The 20727-nt window shown below is 44.1% G+C and overlaps 1 protein-coding gene across 1 annotated transcript in view; it reads right to left on the bottom strand.

The window, feature by feature from the left end:
* Positions 1-20501, bottom strand: part of LOC137333433 (beta,beta-carotene 15,15'-dioxygenase-like) — a 28252-nt gene extending 7751 nt beyond the window's left edge. Inside the window, 9 exon segments of the mRNA XM_067997583.1 lie at positions 2534-2800; positions 3199-3416; positions 8336-8483; positions 9235-9382; positions 10108-10237; positions 11667-11722; positions 13769-13841; positions 15703-15727; positions 20478-20501. Of these exon segments, the coding sequence (XP_067853684.1) occupies positions 2534-2800; positions 3199-3416; positions 8336-8483; positions 9235-9382; positions 10108-10237; positions 11667-11722; positions 13769-13841; positions 15703-15727; positions 20478-20501 (1089 nt within the window).
* Between the last annotated feature and the right edge of the window lie 226 nt (positions 20502-20727).

The following is a 20727-nucleotide window of genomic DNA, read 5'->3' as shown; positions in this document are numbered from 1 at the left end:
CCCAAGCGAATTTTTACCCCACTACCTTTTAATCACAATTGTAAACAATTTTACAACACCAAGTTATAGTCCAGCAATTTTATTTTAATTTAAAATAAAATTGCTGGACTATAACTTGGTGTTGTAAAATTGTTTACAATTGTCAACCCCAGTCCATCACCGGCATCTCCACATCATTTTAATCACAAAATGGAGTCCTCAGTAGAAGATGGAACCCAAACACAATCTCACTTAATAGCTTCTCTAACAGTCTGGAGGCCTGCCAGAAATGATGCCTGGAAAATAAGCAGGATTCTTGTGAGTGAGTGAGGGTGAAGTGGTCACCCGATGGATACGTTGCTTTGAGTCAGGATGACAATGAAGCAAATGCATCAGAGGGTGACTATCAGACAGATGGATTACATTGGATCAGGATTGGGGTGAGTGGGAGAGGTGGGTGCACAAATTGGGGGGTGAAGAAGTGCACAGAAGGTGAAGGTAACTTGACACTGAGCCTTAAGTGGGTGTGAGGAGTGATGTGATGGAGTGGGCTTCGCAGGGCAATGTGAGGGAGATAATGTTCACGACAGAATGCAGGTCAATCAGTAACTGTACTCACTTTTCCTGACCTGACCGTGCGATTTTTTTCTCCAGGTTTCCCACCCGATCTATCCATCTCAGCCTTGAATTTATTCAATGACTCAGCATCCACAGCCCCAAGGGGTAAAGAATTCCAAAGGTTCACAACCCTCTGCGTGAAGAAATTCCTCCTCATCTCAGTCTTGAATGGCCGACCCCTTATCCTGCGACTATACCCCCTAGTTCTATACTCTCTAGCCAGGGGAAACAATCTCTCAGCATCTACCCTGTCAAGTCCCTCATAATCTTATATGTTTCAATGAGATCACCTCTCATTCTTCTAAACTCCAGAGAGTATAGGCCCATTGATGACTGCATTTCCTTTGTTACAAGCTCCTATTATTTTGTGATTAATACTCTGTTCAACGGTATTGTTACTATTAGGGGGCCTATAAACTACTCTTACCAGTGTTTTCTGCCCCTTGTTATTTCTAATTTCCACCCATATTTATTCTACTTCCTGATCTTCCGAGCCAAGATCCTTTCTCACCACTGTCCTTATGTCATCCTTTATTATTAGGGCTACACCCCCTCTTTTTCCATTCTGCCTGTCTTTACTAAATGTCATGTACTCTGGAATATTTAGTTTGGGAATATTTAGAGAATTTGGCACATGCCTGTAGAAACCTCTTGGTCGCAAACCAGCTGCGCACTGATAGAGTGATATCCTTTTCTATTGATGAACATTCCTGGTTCATGTGGAGGTGCTCGGATTGCCATGTGTGTGCAATCAATTGCGCCCTGTACCCGTGGGAAGCCAGCCAGAGAGTGGAGACCCACTGCCCTCTCAGTCTGGCTGATGTTGTCAATGGGGAAGTTGACATAGTGGAATGCCCTGGCAAACAAGCCATCTGTGACCCGTCATATACACTTACGGGCAGACGACCGAGAGATCCTGGTGCTGTCACTGGTAGCGCCCTGGAAGGTAGTTGAGGGTAGTGGTGACTTTAACTGCGATGGGCAATGCTTGACCACCAGGTCCTGTCGAGAGCAGCTCTGCATGAAGGAGCCTGCAGATGTCTGTGACCACCTGGCTACTCAAACTTAGCCTTTGTAGACACTGCTCCTCAGAGAGGTCCAGGAAGCTCAGCCTCTGCCTTTAGACCCTCTCACATGGCTAGTGCCTCCTGCGATGTCGGGCCCTCCGTTGTTCTCCTCTCTGCTCTTCTGCAAGACTCTGTGGCGCACCTCTGTCTTGTGGAGCTCCAACTCCCAGAACTGCACGCTGTGCCTGGTGTGGATGGTGATGTGCCTCGTCCTCAGATGTAATGCTGAATACATCCATTGCGCCCCCCCATCCTGATGGTGTCAGTTTGAAGGGGTCCAAAATGCAGACAAATATGTCTGAACAGAAGAATTCTGAGTGTGAACAAAGAAATCTGAGTCTAAACACTACGAACTCCCAGCCAAGTGTTTGTCTGAGAGAACTGCTTGCTCTGCTGCAAAAACTCACTCTTAATCCCCATTTGTCAATCACCGGATTAAATGTCCGGCTGCTGGCTGCAACTCGCCTCTGTTTCCATGGCACATTTCAGAGGCCACTGGAGACACATTCAGGCGGAGTTAGAATCGTTTGTCTGCCTCAATCCCCATAAATTTAATTGATTTAAGTACTTAACGATGTTAATTCCCCCTTTCAATGTCATCCCGCTGGATTTAATTGCCGGCGGGACTTCCGGGTTTCTGAAGCGTGTGCGCACCCAGATGCATCTGGGTGAAACTCATTTTTTGGCATGTTGGAGCTGGGACTCGTTCCTGCTCCAAACTTTAAAAATTTTTGCTGCCCCCCCCCACCAACCTGTTCTTCAGAGTTAAAATCATGCCCCATGTCTTTCAAACAGATTGATCTCCCAGTTCTACCATTGAGCCCTTTATACAATCCTATTTTATTGTAGCAAAATGGCTGAAGTTTTACCTTGTCATGCTCCAATGGAATTACAAATCTTTTGCAACATGGAAGAGTGAAATTTTTGCAGTGCATTTCAAATTCATTGTCATCCAGCTTCATGTTTGCTAAATAGAACAGTTCATACAAACTGTTGTCTTCATATGCAATAATATCGAAGACAACATGACTGTCTTCCTCATACGCACTGACATGATGATAAACCACTAACGCATCCGTGAAGAACTTCGTGGGTAAAGCCTTCTTTGTTTTTCTGTCTATGATAAGAATATATGTCTGAAAAACATAGAATTGATAGTATAGTGAATTCAAGAAATATAAATGGGAATGCTTTCTAGTGTCCCTCAATTGGCAGCACCTTTGCCTCTGAGTCACAAGATTGTGAATTCGATTCTTACAACTGAAATTTGAGCTAATAATCTAAGCCAGTTTAATACTAGCGGACTGCTGTATTGTCGGTGGTACAGTCCTATGGATGAGACATTAAATTGAGGTCACATCTGCCTGTTTAGGTGGATGTTAAAAACCCTGTGACAAAAATGAAGCATTGGGTTACTGGCCTGAATTGAACCCAGTTATTGCATATTGATGAGTATCGAGAGTATGTTGCATCCATACAATACCCATGCACTTTGTTTAGAGTTTAGATTGGTTAAATGTAAAAGAAAGACTACCTTTTCACCTGGGTACCAACACAGACAGCTGGCCCAGTTCACTCCTTTGAAGTAGGCTGTAGCCATTTTAAATATATCCAGTTTAAATGGCTGTTCTATGAAGACAATGTAGTTTTCGGTCATACCAAAACTATGGTAGTAACTGGGACTGAGCAGCGAGCGACAAGCAATGGAACAGAATATTTCACAATTTTTAAAGCATGAGTTCTTCTTGTCATCTGTTTGTTTCAAAATAAAGAAACAATAGTTACAAAATTGCAGAAAATAAAGATTTTAAAAACTAATATGGCACTTTGCAACCATGCAAAGTAATGGAAGTTCATAGAAAAGTCCAGTAAGGGGAAAGTACTTCTTAACAAACTTAGTTGAATTTCTCTTATTCAAATTTGAAGCTGTGTACTTGCTGCCCCAAATCCCAGCCCTATTTATATTATTACTAGGGTGGAATTTCATGATGGCTGTTCCAATGACTGAGTGGCTTTAGTCAGTGAGTAGCTGAACCACAGAGACCTGGAAGGTTTGATTTTTGGTCTGTGCTGAGATGACTGCTCTCAGCTGGGGCAGTAGTGGGGGGGGGGGTTACAATTGGTTGCAGTTCCCTTGGATTGGGGGGGACAATAATCAGCCAGGCTTCCTCCTCCTGATCACTATCTAGCAATCCCTGTTGGGAATGCCCTTGTGGCACCTTGTCAAAACTGACCCCCAAGGCTCACATGTGAATTGTGACTTCATGGGAGATGCATCAGAGACAGAAGTCATACCCCAGCAAAGAGTCAGCACCTTCAGGAGAAAAAAATTGGCAAGAAAACAAAAAGGAAATTTTACGAGGGTATTTCTACACAAAGTGTCTGCTTCTAAGGGTAAGAGGGCAGCAAGAGGTGACTGAGAGACAGCAGCAAGTGCATAGGCTATAGAATTTTATCATTTATTATATTGCAATGCATGGCAGGTGGTGACTGGAATTTGAGCGCTGTGGGGAGAGTAGTTTAGTTACCTGACTGTAGTCGCACCTGCACCTTGCAGCCTGCACCTGGTCCCAGCGACAGAAAGACAGGTCGAAGAAGCCTGTGAGCAGAGCGGGAAGAGTAGAAGATGCCATCAGAGCCTCGGAACAGGGCAGGAAGATGCTGAAGAAGTCAGTGAGTAGAGCAGGAACAGTAGACGATGCTGATGGAGCCTCACAGTGGGGTAGGAAGATGTGGAAGAACTTCACAAGGTTGGATATTTAATCGTTTAGTTATTTTATTACAGTTTATGTTTTAATGCGCTGGGGCGGGGAGGGGGAAGAGGGGTAGAACGGGGGCAGAGTTGTACGCGCAGGGGGCCCGAATGTTCTTGGTGCCCAGAGCCCCAGGAATTCTTAATGCGGCCCTGGGAGCACTAATGCATCCAACTGATTGTCCTGTCCATCTAGGAAGTCCCCACTCGAGACTGCTCCATTTTGTTTTGGACTTCGGTACTTGACCATCTGATTTTTGGGTGCTTTGAATTCAAATTTGTATCTTCCCCTAGTTTAGTATCTGTCAGAATTTTAATCGAGTTATAGAAATTGTTAACATTGAACCAAAATGTGTGGCTGTCATTTACTGCTGATGTGTTCTGGTGCAGTTTCTATAAAAGTGCCAGCTTGACTCAGGTTGATAGCCCTCTCACATCTGAGTCAAAATGTTCCAGATTCAAACCCACTTCAGAGGTGACCGCATAATCTATGCTGACACTTCAGTGTAAAATTGCAAGAGTGCTACATTGTTGCAGGTGCTGTCTTTCAAATCAGACGTTGAAGTGAAACCCAAAGGCCTACTCAGATTGATGTAAAAGATCCCGGCCCAGAAATTGGATTTCTCTGAAGGGTCCAATATGACGGACGGTGTGCGTGAGCTCATTCCGTGCCGGAGGTGCGCCACCAGCCATAATGGTTAGGACTGCACCATAGACGTTTAGGGCGTGTGCCTGCTACTGACGTTAAGCCCATTGCATACGCAATGCCCGTTTCAGGCCCCTTTGCAAAATTAGACTGAGAATGACTGCAGCATCAGTGACTGCTGGAGGCTGTCACCTGAAAGGTAAGTTTGAAGTTTTTTTACTTACTGTATTGTGGAGCCAGGAGGATCAGGAAAGCTTCTCCCAGCTCCACATTAAATCTGCAGGATGCTGCAGGCCACCGCTCACCCACCTTCTGATTGCCTCCTACCTCTCCTGAAGATTTTGGCTGGCCTCTGAGCCAACCAATCCAGCTACACCACCGTCCCCCCCATCATTAACTCCGCCCCCCACCCACAACTGGCAAGCTGCCTCTGGAACCGCGAATGGTGCCCTCAGCTCACTGTTTCTATCCTAATGAGACTGGCGGACCAATTTTCCATGGGCCTGCCATCGGCCTCATTAAGTGTGTGCAATCTGTACAGCACCAGGAACATGCCCCAGTTCAAGCATGACCCAATTTCTAGACCCCCATGTCACTGAGCAGTGAGATGTCCTGGTCAACATTCCTGCTTGAACTTTCAGCACCAAAAAATGGATTATTTGGTCATTTCTTTACTGTTTGTGGAACCTTGCAATGCACACAATTGGCTCCTGCATTTGCCTGCATAACAACAGTGATTGCACTGCAGAAGTAATCCGTTGGTTGTATAACACAGTGAGATGTGCTAAGGATGTTAGAAGGCTCTATATAAATGCAAGTTCTTTATTTTTTTTTTATTCGTTCATGGGATGTGGGCGTGCTGGCGAGGCCGGCATTTATTGCCCATCCCTAATTGCCCTTGAGAAGGTGGTGGTGAGCCGCCTTCTTGAACCGCTGCAGTCCGTGTGGTGACGGTTCTCCCACAGTGCTGTTAGGAAGGGAGTTCCAGGATTTTGACCCAGCGACGATGAAGGAACGGCGATATATTTCCAAGTCAGGATGGTGTGTGACTTGGAGGGGAACGTGCAGGTGGTGTTGTTCCCAAGTGCCTGCTGCTCTTGTCCTTCTAGGTGGTAGAGGTCACGGGTTTGGGAGGTGCTGTCGAAGAAGCCTTGGCAAGTTGCTGCAGTGCATCTTGTGGATGGTACACACTGCAGCCACAGTGCGCCGGTGGTGAAGGGAGTGAATGTTTAGGGTGGTGGATGGGGTGCCAATCAAGTGGCTGCTTTGTCCTGGATGGTGTCGAGCTCCTTGAGTGTTGTTGGAGCTGCACTCATCCAGGCAAGTGGAGAGTATTCCATCACACTCCTGACTTGTGCCTTGTCGATGGTGGAAAGGCTTTGGGGAGTCAGGAGGTGAGTCACTCGCCGCAGAATACCCAGCCTCTGACCTGCTCTTGTAGCCACAGTATTTATATGGCTGGTCCAGTTAAGTTTCTGGTCAATGGTGACCCCCAGGATGTTGATGGTGGGGGATTCGGCGATGGTAATGCCGTTGAATGTCAAGGGGAGGTGGATAGACTCTTTCTTGTTGGAGATGGTCATTGCCTGGCACTTGTCTGGCGCAAATATTACTTGCCACTTATCAGCCCAAGCCTGGATGTTGTCCAGGTCTTGCTGCATGCGGGCTCGGACTGCTTCATTATTTGAGGGGTTGCGAATGGAACTGAACACTGTGCAATCATCAGCGAACATCCCCATTTCTGACCTTATGATGGAGGGAAGGTCATTGATGAAGCAGTTGAAGATGGTTGGGCCTAGGACACTGCCTTGAGGAACTCCTGCAGCAATGTCCTGGGGCTGAGATGATTGGCCTCCAACAACCACTACCATCTTCCTTTGTGCTAGGTATGACTCCAGCCACTGGAGAGTTTTCCCCCTGATTCCCATTGACTTCAATTTTACTAGGGCTCCTTAGTGCCACACTCGGTCAAATGCTGCCTTGATGTCAAAGGCAGTCACTCTCAACTCACCTCTGGAATTCAGCTCTTTTGTCTATGTTTGGACCAAGGCTGTAATGAGGTCTGGAGCCGAGTGGTCCTGGCAGAACCCAAACTGAGCATCGGTGAGCAGGTTATTGGTGAGTAAGTGCCGCTTGATAGCACTGTCGACGACATCACTTTGCTGATGATTGAGAGTAGACTGATGGGGCGGTAATTGGCCGGATTGGATTTGTCCTGCTTTTTGTGGACAGGACCTATCTGGGCAATTTTCCACATTGTCGAGTAGATGCCAGTGTTGTAGCTGTACTGGAACAGCTTGGCTAGAGGCGCAGCTAGTTCTGAAGCACAAGTCTTCAGCACTACAGCTGGGATGTTGTCTTTGCCCATAGCCTTTGCTGTATCCAGACCACTCAGCCGTTTCTTGATATCACGTGGAGTGAATCGAATTGGCTGAAGACTGGCTTCTGTGATGGTGGGGATATCGGGAGGAGGCCGAGATGGATCATCCACTCGGCACATCTGGTTGAAGATGGTTGCAAACGCTTCAGCCTTGTCTTTTGCACTCACGTGCTGGACTCCGCCATCATTGAGGATGGGGATGTTTGCAGAGCCTCCTCCTCCCGTTAGTTGTTTAATTGCCCACCACCATTCACGACTGGATGTGGCAGGACTGCAGAGCTTTGATCTGATCTGTTGGTTGTGGAATCGCTTATACACACTACTTTGAAATAATCTATTTTAGTCAAAAAGTATTTTTTAACCAGAGTAACATTTTCTTCTCAATGTTTCTTGTATTTTCTCACCCTTGTGTAAAAAAATAAATTGTAATTTAAATAGCAATATTTTGCTAAAGTTGAACACTTCACAACATTTTGAACATGTAATAACAAAAAGCGTAAAAAATAACGAAGCAGATAGCTGAGTCAGCAAATAAACCATGTGATGTGGTACTGTACTATAACAATCTCTGATCCGATATCCAGTTTCTACTGTCAGTCGATCTCTGCTGCAACACAGTGAGAGGCACTACATTGGCTTCCGTGCCTCTGACCTGAAAGGAGCGGGGGGGAGGGAGAGGAAATAAGCCAGGGCTCCCACACCTTGTCAATGATCCCTTACCCCATCAGGAGCTACTTCTTCAAGAAATAATTTATTTCTTAAAAAACAAGCTGACAAAAACTTTTGCTTAAAGGAAATATCAAATAACATAACACTGAACCATACATACAAACTAAAACCAAAACCAATCTTTCAGACTTCACCAGATGATAAAACTTGATCAGTGCAGTTACCTGGCTTAGTATTTGGTATCTTCACAATCAGGTACTTTGTTTTGCCTTTCCCAGCAATAGAGGTGTCCATGTTATAAGTGTTTCCATTTCCATCATAATGTGGATGAGATGTTGCCAGGTTCAGAGCAACATATTTTGTGTAGTCAATCTATTTAAAATGTACCAAAAGTAAAATAAGCCACCTTTGATCATCCAGTGTCATTTACCACTTTAAAACACACACTTTTTTTTATTAATTTGCACTTAAGAAAATGATTTTAGCAAAAGTTCAATTCATAAATATTAGAAAGCACATAGAGAATTAAAAATTAAAACCATTTATAAAAATTCCACTCCCAAAAATAGTGCCGCAGTGATGCTGGACACTGATGCTGTAAAAGGTACTGTACCATGAAACTCAGTTTTTCTGAAGGGGCTCAGGAATATAAAACAGTGCTTGAACTTTGGGACCTTTCAGAAGGACTCCAATGGTTTTCTCCCATTCCTGTACATTATTTCAAGGCTTTAATATGTTTGTACCACTATGAAGTAAAATCTAGGCCCTTCCCCACATGTCGGGTGAGACAATCAAAGGGATGAGTCACATCAAGCAGATCTTGTACACCTGCTATTCGCTCATTCAAGTGATATTAGTAGAGGCTTGGGAGTGGGTAGCCTAATCATCCTCCCTTCCAGAAAATGGTATGTAATGCAAGTGAGACAATAAACTTTAATTCAGGAGGAAGTTTAAAACAGAAGCATTCCTGGCCAATTGTTGCAACCTAAAGATATCTAAAATGATATCATAACTGTTGAATATATGTCAGTTAAACATTGGTAACCATTTAAGTGTAAACACAACAGTTTATAGAGATATAAATCAGAATCCCTCCAACAGAGTTTCTTTTAATCAATCTTACCTTCTCCAATGTATCAAGAGATGTAGGGTCTATTCTTCTGATATAGTTGACCTCTGATGAAGCATAGTAATCCTCACCATATTTAATTATATTAATCAAACAGTTATCAGTGAAATCAGGAATAGCATGTGAGAGATAGGAAAATGCCCTGTAAAATAAAAACAAAGGCATGTTACTTGCTTACTTTTAATTCAATTGTTATCCATTTTGAGTCAAGGTACAATGGAACAATTGATAGAGTTAACTGTACTAAAGGAATTGGTTCTGATAAACTTAGTAGAACTCAAAGTGGATAAGTCACTGGACCCTGATGGTGTGCACATAGGTTGTTGAAAGAAGTCAGAGGAGAGACAGCACAGGCTCACAGCAGAATTATCGCTAAGACCGTGAGAGAGGGTTAGGAGAAATTTCTTTACCAGAAGGCTGTTGCGAGTATGGACTGCTTTGCCACAGGGAGTGATTGAAGCAGAGGCCATTGCTTCTTTTAAGGGAAAATGGGATAAATATTTGAAGCAGGGAAAGGTACAAGGCTATTAGCAGGGCATGGGGCAGTAGGACTCGTTTTAAAATCCTGGAACTCCCTTCCTAACAGCACTGTGGGAGAACCGTCACCAGACGGACTGCAGCGGTTCAAGAAGGCGGCTCACCACCACCTTCTCAAGGGCAATTAGGGATGGGCAATAAATGCCGGCCTCGCCAGCGACGCCCACATCCCATGAACGAATAAAAAAAAGATTGCTCTACAAAGAGCTGGCACAGGCACAATGGACCTAATGGCCACCTTCTGTGTTGCAAACTTCTACAATTCTATGGTATAGTATTTTTTTGATAGTAAAATAACTAGGAAACATCAGTACTTCCTTTCATGCTTACTGGGAAAAAATATTCTTGCACGGATCTGAGTAAGCCATTGTGCCGAACTCTGACACCACAATCCTATTGGCTTCTATGTTATTCTTGTAAGTGTCACTGCAGAGGTACTTACTTCTGTAGAATACCTCACCTAGATTTAAGAATATAAAAGCCAGTAATCACTCCGGTTAGTAGAAATTAATTTTCAATTCCCAACTCTAGTCTTGGAAACTCAGAATCTGAACTTTGTAATATTCATCCACTTTCTATCGTACAACTTTAGGTTCTGTGATCTGCTGCACTTGCACTACCTCAATTAGTCACAAATTGTCCTGCATCCAAATGGTAGTACCAATCTGCATCAATTCAGGTTTGGAAATGACTAGGACTCATCCTAGTACAATTGAATGCTGATGAATATATACAGAGTGCTAAAATATTTGGAGTTAAAAATGTATTTGTTTTCCTGCTACTGGTACTTATGTCACTGCTTGATTTAATTCCATGCAGCATTCTATACTCCCATTAAGAGTAAGCAATTGGCATCCATTTCTGTGGGGCTTTTGTGTTGGTGCCAGTTTCACAATGGGGTGTCAGCAAGGCAATGACCTCACACATAATAGAATAATTAAGGATAATTTCCTTCACATGCATGGGACACAGTAAAGAAAACAGAACACTAAGGCTGTTGGACACATCTGCACAATAGGCAGAGGACCACAGCTAAAATATCTCTTTTTCTTGCCAAATTTGCATCCCTCCCATCTAAAGGCATTGACTTCTTTCTGGTTATATATCCATGGGTGCTGAGCTATGGGACACTGGGTGGCTCTCATTAGGAAAAAGGGAACAAAGATAGCCATAATGGACCAATGGCAGCCGACAGTGAGGCTTGTATTTTTCCCGTGTCACTCTGAGAATTTCACTTTTTAATTCTATGGGACTACAGTTCTGTATTTTCACTTCACTTGTAATATGACATAAATCAGATCTCCTTCTCACCATGTGCTACTATCAGACTACCCAGAGCAGTACATGTATTGATCTATTGCTGCTATTGTAACATCACATTAACTACCATCACTGCTCTCATTATTACAGCAGTATAAACTACACAGAAGTGACATTCAATTTTAAATATATCAGAAATATCTCTGAACAACTAAAATAAAAACCTGCACTGAATATGTTTCTAGCCATTTCTTTAATATAGAGGTTGTTACACTATTACACAGAGATAGGGATAAAAGATTAGTGACAAAACATTTGATGAAAACAAAATAACATTCATGAGACTATATTGAGTTGATCTGATTTTTAACAGTTTTCAAATCCAGCTTATTGAAATCTCTGTAAAGCCACAATTTAGCTTTACCTGACAAACATGAACCATTCCTCCACTGGGCCATTGACAAACATTTTTTGAAGACTATCCATCTAGATCTTGCACGCAGATTATGTGTTTAATGAAGCCCCGCATACCTAATTAAACTAACGGACAGTGAGAATGTCCATAATTGTCCTGATATTTATCATTTTCACAAATGGAAACAGGTTAATGGTGTTCTATAGTAACATACCATTTTCAAAAGTGAAACTATGCAGCAGTGACAACCCATCAAACCAATGGTTGTAGACAGTGGGCATCATTTTAGCACCCGCTATCGGGTGCGTTCCTGGCGGGAGCCCCCGAAAATCGGAGAATCCCGGAGTGGGTCGGGAGCCCGACTCCAACCCGCCCACTTCTGGGTTCCCCACTGACACGCTGGCGTGCGCGCGCAGCCCCCGCTGGTGGGAATCCCGCAGGCAATTAAAGCCAGCGGGGTTCCACTTGAAGCTATTTGCTTTGCTTGTTCAGGTCATTAACTGACCTAATTAAGGGATTATGTGAGGAGGGGTGTGATTTTATAGCAAACTGGGACTGTTTCCCATACTGGGGGAAACACTCCCAGTTCAAATGGACCTGTTGCAGCTGTCAGCCTGTGGCAGCTGCAAAGGTCCATTTGACGGGGGGGAGACCCTCACTCATTGCAGGAGGCCACTCTGTCACTTGGGACAAAGTTTGGCCTCCACCAACATCCTCCTGACAATCAAAGTCACCAACTTGCACACTTACCCCGGGGTCCAGAGACATGTACCTACCTTGCGGACCCCCTCAGATGTACATCTTCCGGATGGGGGCCACCGTAGCTGCAGTCATGACCTCCTCGGAGGGCGAACAGCATCACCAGCCTCGCCATCCACGCCGTCCACCTCTGACACGTGGAGCTCCACAACAGAGTGCTGTGACACATCCACCTGCACAGCAGGAGGGAGGGCTACTGCAGAGAGAGATGCGTCGCAGAGGGTACAACCCTCGCCACAGGGTCCACAGACTGAGGCTCAGCTTCCTGGACCTCTCTGAGCAGCAGTGCACAAGGAGGCTCAGAGTCACTCGACATGTAGTCGTGGACATCTGCAGCCTCCTTCATGCCAAGCTGCTCCTGGCTGGCCTGAGCACCATCTTCTTACCTGTCGCTGTCAAAGTCACCACTGCCCTCAACAACTTCTCCTCCGCATCCTTCCAGGGTGCCACCGGGGACATCGCCGACGTCTCTCAGTCGTCTGCACAAAAGAGCCCTGCAAATACACCTACACCCACTCTGCAGTGACACAATGGGTGTCATCAGTTGTGGGTCTTCATAGTGATCCTCAGGAAAGGGCATTATTGCACAAACCAGACAAGATTCGCAAAGACATGGCAGTAGTGGTGCCAATATATGTAATGTGAGTTGGTCAGAAATGCAATATAAGTAACAACCATGACAAACCCTCAAACACCCTTGTGCATCCCCTTCATGCTCACGACACGTTTGCCTTACGCTGCCTACTGCACATATGTGATGCATGCCCTGTGGCTGCAGCACAGGTAGTGGCAGGTTGAGTGAGGCTGACCGTGAAAGAGATGCACGAGAGGGTGAGTATGAGATAGAGCCATGAGATTGTATGAGGATTGGGTTGAGTGGTAGTGGTGGGATGAGTACTGGCGAGGTGAGTCAGTGCAGGTAAGATGAGGATGAGGTTTGAGTGGGTATGAGGGGTGATGTGACAGAGTAGTGTTGGCAGTGCAGAAGGAGGTGTGGGGTGGGGGCGGTGATGTGGCAGACGGAGTGTAGGGGAAAGAGTAAGTGTACTCACTTCGGCTGATCTACTGAGGTCATTGGAGCGCCTCCTGCATTGTATGCAGGTGGGCGATATGTTGGTGGTGCAGGTGACCTCCTCTGCCACCTCGAGCCAGGCCTTCTTGGTGGCAGAGGCAGGCCGCTTCCTCCCGCCCGCCGGGGGGAAGATCTCTGTCCTCCCCCTCCTCCTCACCCCATATATTGATACCTGGAGTGAGGCATCATTAAACTGGGAGCAGCCTTCCCCCTGGGCTGCTCCATGCTGTAATTTTTTCTATTTGTTGCAGCATCTGTCAGTGGAGGACTGCCCCTTTAAATAGAGCTCCTCCAACTGACAGATCTTACTGCGCATGCATAGCCCGCCCGACGCGCAGATCAGCAGTGGGGAACCCGGAAGAGCAGGTAAGTGGTTCCAATTGGGCTGCGATCGCGCCGGTGGCAGACTAATTTCACCGGGCGCGTTACCCACGCGCCCGATAGCCCCCCCCTGCCGCGAACCCGCAGCCCTGCTAACATCGAGCCCAGTGTCTCCAATTCTGTGCATGCCTGGTCCATTTCGAATGAGTGTCCTTTGCAGCCATTGTGGAATTTGACCTATTTATAAAATCCGTAAAATAAAATCCGTAAAAAAAATCTTATTGCATAGATATTTTTACAGCCCATGATGTGGAAATTCAATGCAATGTAAATAATACCTTGTACACATTAACAAACGAAACACATGCATAGTTGATAGTGAAGAGGATAGCTGTAGACTCCAAGAAGATATCAATGGGTTGGTGGAGTGGGCGGAAAAGTGGCAAATGGAGTTCAACCCGGAGAAGTGTGAGGTAATGCACTTAGGGAGGGCAAACAGTAAAAGGGAATACGCAGTGAACGGGAATATATTGAGAGGGGTAGAGGAAGTGAGAGACCTTGGAGTGCATGTGCACAGGTCCCTGAAGGTGGCTGTACAGGTAGATAAGGTTGTGAAGAAGGCATACGGAATGCTTTCCGTTATTAGCCAAGGTATAGAATACAAAAGCAGGGATGTATTGATGGAACTGTATAAAACGCTGGTAAGGCCACAGCTGGAGTATTGTGCGCAGTTCTGGTCACCACATTACAGTAATTGCTCTGGAGAGAGTGCAGAGAAGATTTACAAGAATGTTGCCAGGGCTTGAAAATTGCAGCTATGAGGAGAGATTGTATAGGCTGGGGTTGTTTTCCTTGGAGCAGTGGAGGCTGAGGGGTGACTTGATTGAGATGCACAAAATTATGAGGGGCCCAGATAGAGTCGACATGAAGTACCTGTTTCCTCTAGCGGAGAGTTCAAGAACTAGAGGGCATAGATTTAAACTAATTGGCAGAAGGATTAGAGGGGATATGAGGAAAAACTTTTTTACCCAGAGGGCGGTGGGTGTATGGAATTCGCTGCCTGAATTGGTGGTAGAGGCAGGGACCCTCAACTCTTTGAAAAAGTACCTGGACCTGCACCTAAAATGCAGTAAGCTGCAGGGCTACGGACCGGGTGCTGGAAGGTGGGATTAGAATGGGCACCTGGTTGTTCTTCGAGCTGGCACTGACACGATGGGCCAAATGGCCCCCTTCTGTGCTGTATCTTTTCTATGGTTCTATGCAGGTCCTGTTCCTTATTAGCAATTAAAAGCAGCTCTGGTGATTGCAACAACTTCCGGTACAAAATTCTCCATCTGTTATGTTGCTACGGGCCTTTAAGAGCTGCTGTTTCTGTCACCAGCAAAATTCTATCACCACCCCCGATTCCGAGTGATGGCAGAATCTGAGTCGTTAGTCTTGCCCAAGATTTATTTTAAAATAAACTGAGCCCAGAAACACAGCAAGTTCGAAACAGATGTGTGCAAGACATGATTTACGCTGGAAAATGAAGATCAACTTCTACAAATTTAGCGCTGATGCGATGCGGTTTCGACTTCATGCAGACTTGAAGTTCGTGCAGTTGAAACCAGACCGACTCTGAAGTGAAGGAAAATTCCTTCTTCCAGGGAGTCTCACTCCAGTTGGCCCTGGTGTCTGGCCAAGTCCTCACTGGGCTTTTACACTATACCTGTACCCTTGGTGCAACCATTGTAGTTGAATGCGCCCAAAGTAAACAAAGCGGCTTTCGGTTACCAGTTTTGGTCCCGGTACATTTTGATCTTTCACAGAAAGCAGCGCACGTCAAAAGTGCAACAGGTTAGGACATGCGCAGTTACTTTCTAACCAGACACACAAACAGTAGTCCAAGATCTGATCAATATCGGTTATTTCCTGCGATTTGCAGTAGTTTAAAGTGCTGAATTGCTGCGGTTGGTATAGATTATATAATTTCCACCGTACGAATTTTAAAAATGCCAAAAAATTTTGATTTGCAATATACAATATATATTTTTTTAGTTTCCATTAAACTGAGTCACAACCAATGTTTGATTATACTGTAATCAACAATACTTCTTACCTTGAATTTCTGCTTTGGACTTTCCCTTTTATTGTTACTGAACAGCGATTGCACGGCGATACAGGGCGCGGACACTGCACTCAGTGCCCGCACTACCCCAACCCTTTCACTTTTTATACGGCCACACGTCCACTCTACTGAGAGCGCCATCAAGCTATAGGTTATTCGGTTTTCACGCACTGTATTGCTGACCTAATGTGGCGGAAAGCAAAGCACAAACCGGAACGTTCTAAGTAAAGGCATACTCCAATATACAATGATAGTTTTGCTTTCTGTCCACAATCATACAATTGGAATACCGCAACAGTAATACAACAGTCCAATGGGTAGATTTTTTCTGCCCCACTTTGTGCCACCAATTTCAAAGTTGAAAGCTCTTATTTTTAAGAACGACTTTATATGAATATCTTGTTTACAGCAAGATTTTGTAAGCCAGATATCCACTTTCAACAATCTTGCAAAGTCTTGTTGAACTTCTTAATATTCTTAACATAATCCTATCAAATTTTCAGATCTTGGCAATCCCGTATTTTTGCCTACACTTACTTGCATTAAACATTAAAGGAATACGGTTGTAAAGATGTCTAAATTCCTGCTCAGAGGACGATTACTTCCAAACTAGTCTTAATAATTGAATGAAAACGAAATTCGAGATTCTGACTGTTTACAATAAGCATAGGAACACTTAAAATAAGAAATTGTGAATACTAACCAGCTTCTTTGATGTTTTCCACTCAAAGGCCTCAGCTGTGACTGGCCACAAGTGTCACACACGAACGTTCCACTGAACTCCTAGCTTTGGTTGCATATAAACCGGATGAAATTAACCTATTGAAAAGTTTTTTTTTTAAAAAAGCCAAAATATTTCACAACCCGAAATGAGCCACAAAGCATTGAACCACGAAAGTTATCAGCCGATTAAGCTGTGTCTTTACTCCAGAAACAATTTTCAAGATTCTGCTTTCACAAACCGCACTTGCCTCAGATCTAACAAGCATGAATATAGATTTTAAAGTAGTATCTTTATTGTTAATAATCTGGTTATGTATTTGAAAGAGCCAAACAATTCAAATGATTACTGTTACTACATTCAGGAATCCTAAGTGCAGTGCTCTTTTAAAGCAATCTTATGCAAGGCACTTCAGCATTAACCAACTTAAATGATTTTAGGGAGAAGTTTACAAAGCACCATGACTAGATAGTTCTTGTAGTTCAACCACAAGTTGATCCACAATTACTGTCCCGAGTATTTCTATGAAATGAATTTATGTTGTATTTCAAACTAACTAAATTGAATCTAGTCAAAGAAAAATGGCATTTTTCTAGCCTATTTAAATGAAACTGATATTTTTCAGCATATTGACTTGTTCTGTCTGAATTCTCAGCATCTGAAGTTTATGAAGTCACAGAATTAGCTAATTTGATTTGACACCATGTGATTAGAAGCAGCTATTTTCTGTCCACAAATCTGAAATAATTAGTCTGCCGTTTAGTTTTTCAAGATTTGTTGACAAATTCCTGGCCACTCAGAGAACTAGGAATTAAAACAAAACTAGCTAATAAATTACCATGTTATCAAATTCTTACTTTTCTATGAACATTAAGCACTTTCAGATGCATATTGTTACAGAACCCCCAATTGCTTTAAAGCTGGGAGGTGAAAGAGCACTATCCCACCACTTGGCCTCTACACCTTGCACAGTATAACTCCCAGCCCATTGCAAAGCTAGATTAAAATATTAGCAGGCTGTACAGTGGATGGCCCAGAGCTTTTCTAAGCTTGAATTTGAATGTTAGAAGGGAGGGGATACCTCCACACACTCTATTTGAACATTAACATTTAATTGACCGGCAACCATCGTCACCATGCAGAGTGAAAGGCATCATTGGCAGCACGATGACTGCACATCACGTTCCATAGATACTAGTTTGAGAGTGGTACCTGTAGTAAAACGCCATTCTTATTGCGCTATACTTTATATTGTGCAAATAAATCACTATGCTTTGATTAAGACAATCACTTGGGTCAACAAATATGTCCAACATTATAAGCTTGTACAGAACCTTTACTCTATTATAACTCAACATGGTACAAGCTTGAACCTGTCAGAGTATAGGTGATTTTGTTTATTGGTATAACAGGATTTTGACAGAGGGAACTGTAACATGGATATTTGATTCAAGGCCACTGATACAATCCCAATTTCATCAGGTCAGCACACTAGTTATCATTGAAGCAATAAAAGGACAGTTGTTATTTTGCAGTAATTAAGTACATGCTTTGTATAAGGGTTTGTACGCAAATTATTATGTCACATTATCTGAAACTAATGGACAGGAAAATGACGTCCAGCTATACCACTGTCGTTTAGCACTAAGCCTACCAAACTGAGAGGAATGCATGTATGGAAGGAATCAAAATGTTGGAATTGCAAGGGGAGGAACATGCATTTTATTTAACAAGAAAACCAATACAGTATTTGATGATAAACCATACACTTGTTCAATATTTGCACATGTTCAGTAATGACCTAAAAATGTAATATGGAAGTGCAATTTCATTTTGAAAGATGAAAACATTGTGTTAAATGCAATATGAGAAATTAAAATGTATAGCTGTGCCTTTGCTTGAACATGCCAAAAAAAAATCAATATTAATCTTTGAGTAAAGTGCTTCATTTCAATTTGTAGGCTGCAAGAACTGCTTGAAATTTGTAGGATATCATTACAACTAGTGTTTAACATACAAAGGGAAATCATCAATTGTTCCCACTTCTGTTTAATATCCAGTAACCCATTTCTGAAAAGAGATTGTGAGAAAATTGGGCAAGGACAGGCTGGAACTTGTGCCTCCAATTTCATGGCCAAATAGCCTAATAAAACCAACATAACGACATTCTGCAAAGTAACTAGAGGGCTGTTGCAGCCTACAAAATGAAACTCAGCATGAGTCTTAAGGAGGTGGAGACAAATATATAAAGTGTCGATGTATAAATTAGAGTCACTAGTGATGTTCTTAATGGAAAAAGCAATCTTGGCAAAATAGCACTCAGGCAAATTTCAGACTTTTATTCAGTAATACATGTATTGGCTGTGATCCATGATTCCTATAATCAATTATCTTTTATGTTGATGCCTGGACTAGTCCACTCTCACCTCCAACAAGTGTGAGGACCTCATTGACTACTTTGTTACTAAGATTGAGACCATGCGTTCAGCTGCCTCTGCCTCTTTCCTTCTTCCCCTAAGCCACCAGGTCAAACTTTCCCTACGGTTCCCCCTGCCCTAGCCCTGAACTTGCATTTCTCTCCTATCACCCCTCAAGTCTTCTCTGAGCTCATCTTGACCATGAGACTCACCTCAATCCTATTCCCACCAAACTGCTGACCACCCAACTTCCCTAAGACCCCATGTTAGCTGATATGGTTATGGTTCCCTCTCCTCAGGTACTGTCCCCCTCCCTTTTAAATCTGCTGTGATCACCCCTCTCAAAAAACCCACCCTTGACCCTGGTCCTTGTAAACTACCACCCTATCTCCAACCTCCATTTCCTCTCCAAAGTCCTTGGACGTGTTGTCACCTCCCAAATCCATGGCCATCTTTCCTGCAACTCCATGTTCGAATCCCTCCAATCAGGTTTCCGCCCCTGCCACAATACTGAAATGGCCTTTATCAAAGTCACAAGTGACACCCTTTGTGACTGTGACATCGATAAACTCTCCCTCCTCATCCTTCTCAATCTGTCTGCAGTGTTCGACACGGTTGATCGCATCATCCTCCTCCAATACCTCTCCTTCAGCCAGCTGGGTGGGACTGCACTCATCTGATTTCGTTCTTATCTATCCAGGCACAGCCAGAGAATCACCTGCAATGGCTTCCCACTCCCACACCGCTACCTCTGGAGTCCCCCAAGGATCTATCCTTTGGCTCCCTCCAATTTCTTATCTACATGCTGCCCCTTGGCGACATCATCTGAAAATAGATCAGGTTCCACAAGTCTGCTGACAACACCTAGTTCTACCTCACCACCACCTCTCTCGACCCCTCCACTGTCTGATTTATCACACTGCTTGTCAGATTACTGGGTGAGCAAAAATTTCCTCCAACATTGGGAAGACCGAAGCCATGGTCTTCGGTCCCCATCACAAATTCCATTCCCTAACCACCGACTCCTCCCCTCTCCCTGGCTACCGTCTGAGGCTGAACCAGACCATTCGCAACCATGGCGTCCTATTTGACCCGGAGATGAGCTTCCACCCACTTAACCGCTCCATCACCAAGACCGCCTACTTCCATCGCTGTAACATCGCCCCTCTCTATCCCTGCCTCAACTTATCTGCTGCTGAAACCCTCACCAATGCCTTTACCTCTAAACTTGATTATTCCAATGCCCTCCTGGCCGGGCTCCCATCTTCCACCCTCCATAAATTTGAGCTCATCCAAAACTCTGCTGCCCGTATCCTAACTCGTACCAAGTCCTGTTCATCCATCACCCCTGTCCTCGCTGACCTACATCGACTCCTAGTCCAGGAATGCCTCGATTATAAAATTCTCATCCTTGTTTTCAAATTTCTCCATGGCCTCGCCCCTCCTTATCCCTGTAACCTCCTCCAACCCTACAACCCCACGCAATCTCTGCTCTCCTCAAATTCTCTGGCGCATCCCTGATTTTAATTGCTCCACCATTAGCGGCTGTGCCTTCAGCTGCCTAGGCCCTAAGCTCTGGCATTCCCTCCCTAAACCTCTCCACCTTTAAGATGGTCCTTAAAACCTACCTCTTTGACCAAGCTTTTGGTCATTTGTCCTAATAATATCTCATGTATCTGTCAAATTTTGTTTGATAATCATTCCTGTGAAGCGCCTTGCGATGTTTTACTACGTTAAATGGGCTATATAAATACAAGCTGCTGTTGGACTACAGCGGTCATGCTCAAAATTTGTTGAAGCTGTCCAAGAATGTTACATATGCTCCTCCTAGTGGCAGCGTGCTGTTACCCTCCATTCCTCCAACATCCTAATAAAAAC

Source organism: Heptranchias perlo, chromosome 16 (genome assembly GCF_035084215.1).
Source record: "Heptranchias perlo isolate sHepPer1 chromosome 16, sHepPer1.hap1, whole genome shotgun sequence".
Classification (NCBI taxonomy): domain Eukaryota; kingdom Metazoa; phylum Chordata; class Chondrichthyes; order Hexanchiformes; family Hexanchidae; genus Heptranchias; species Heptranchias perlo.
Note: the sequence above shows the minus strand (reverse complement) of the source record. Positions and strands in the feature narration are given on the sequence as shown.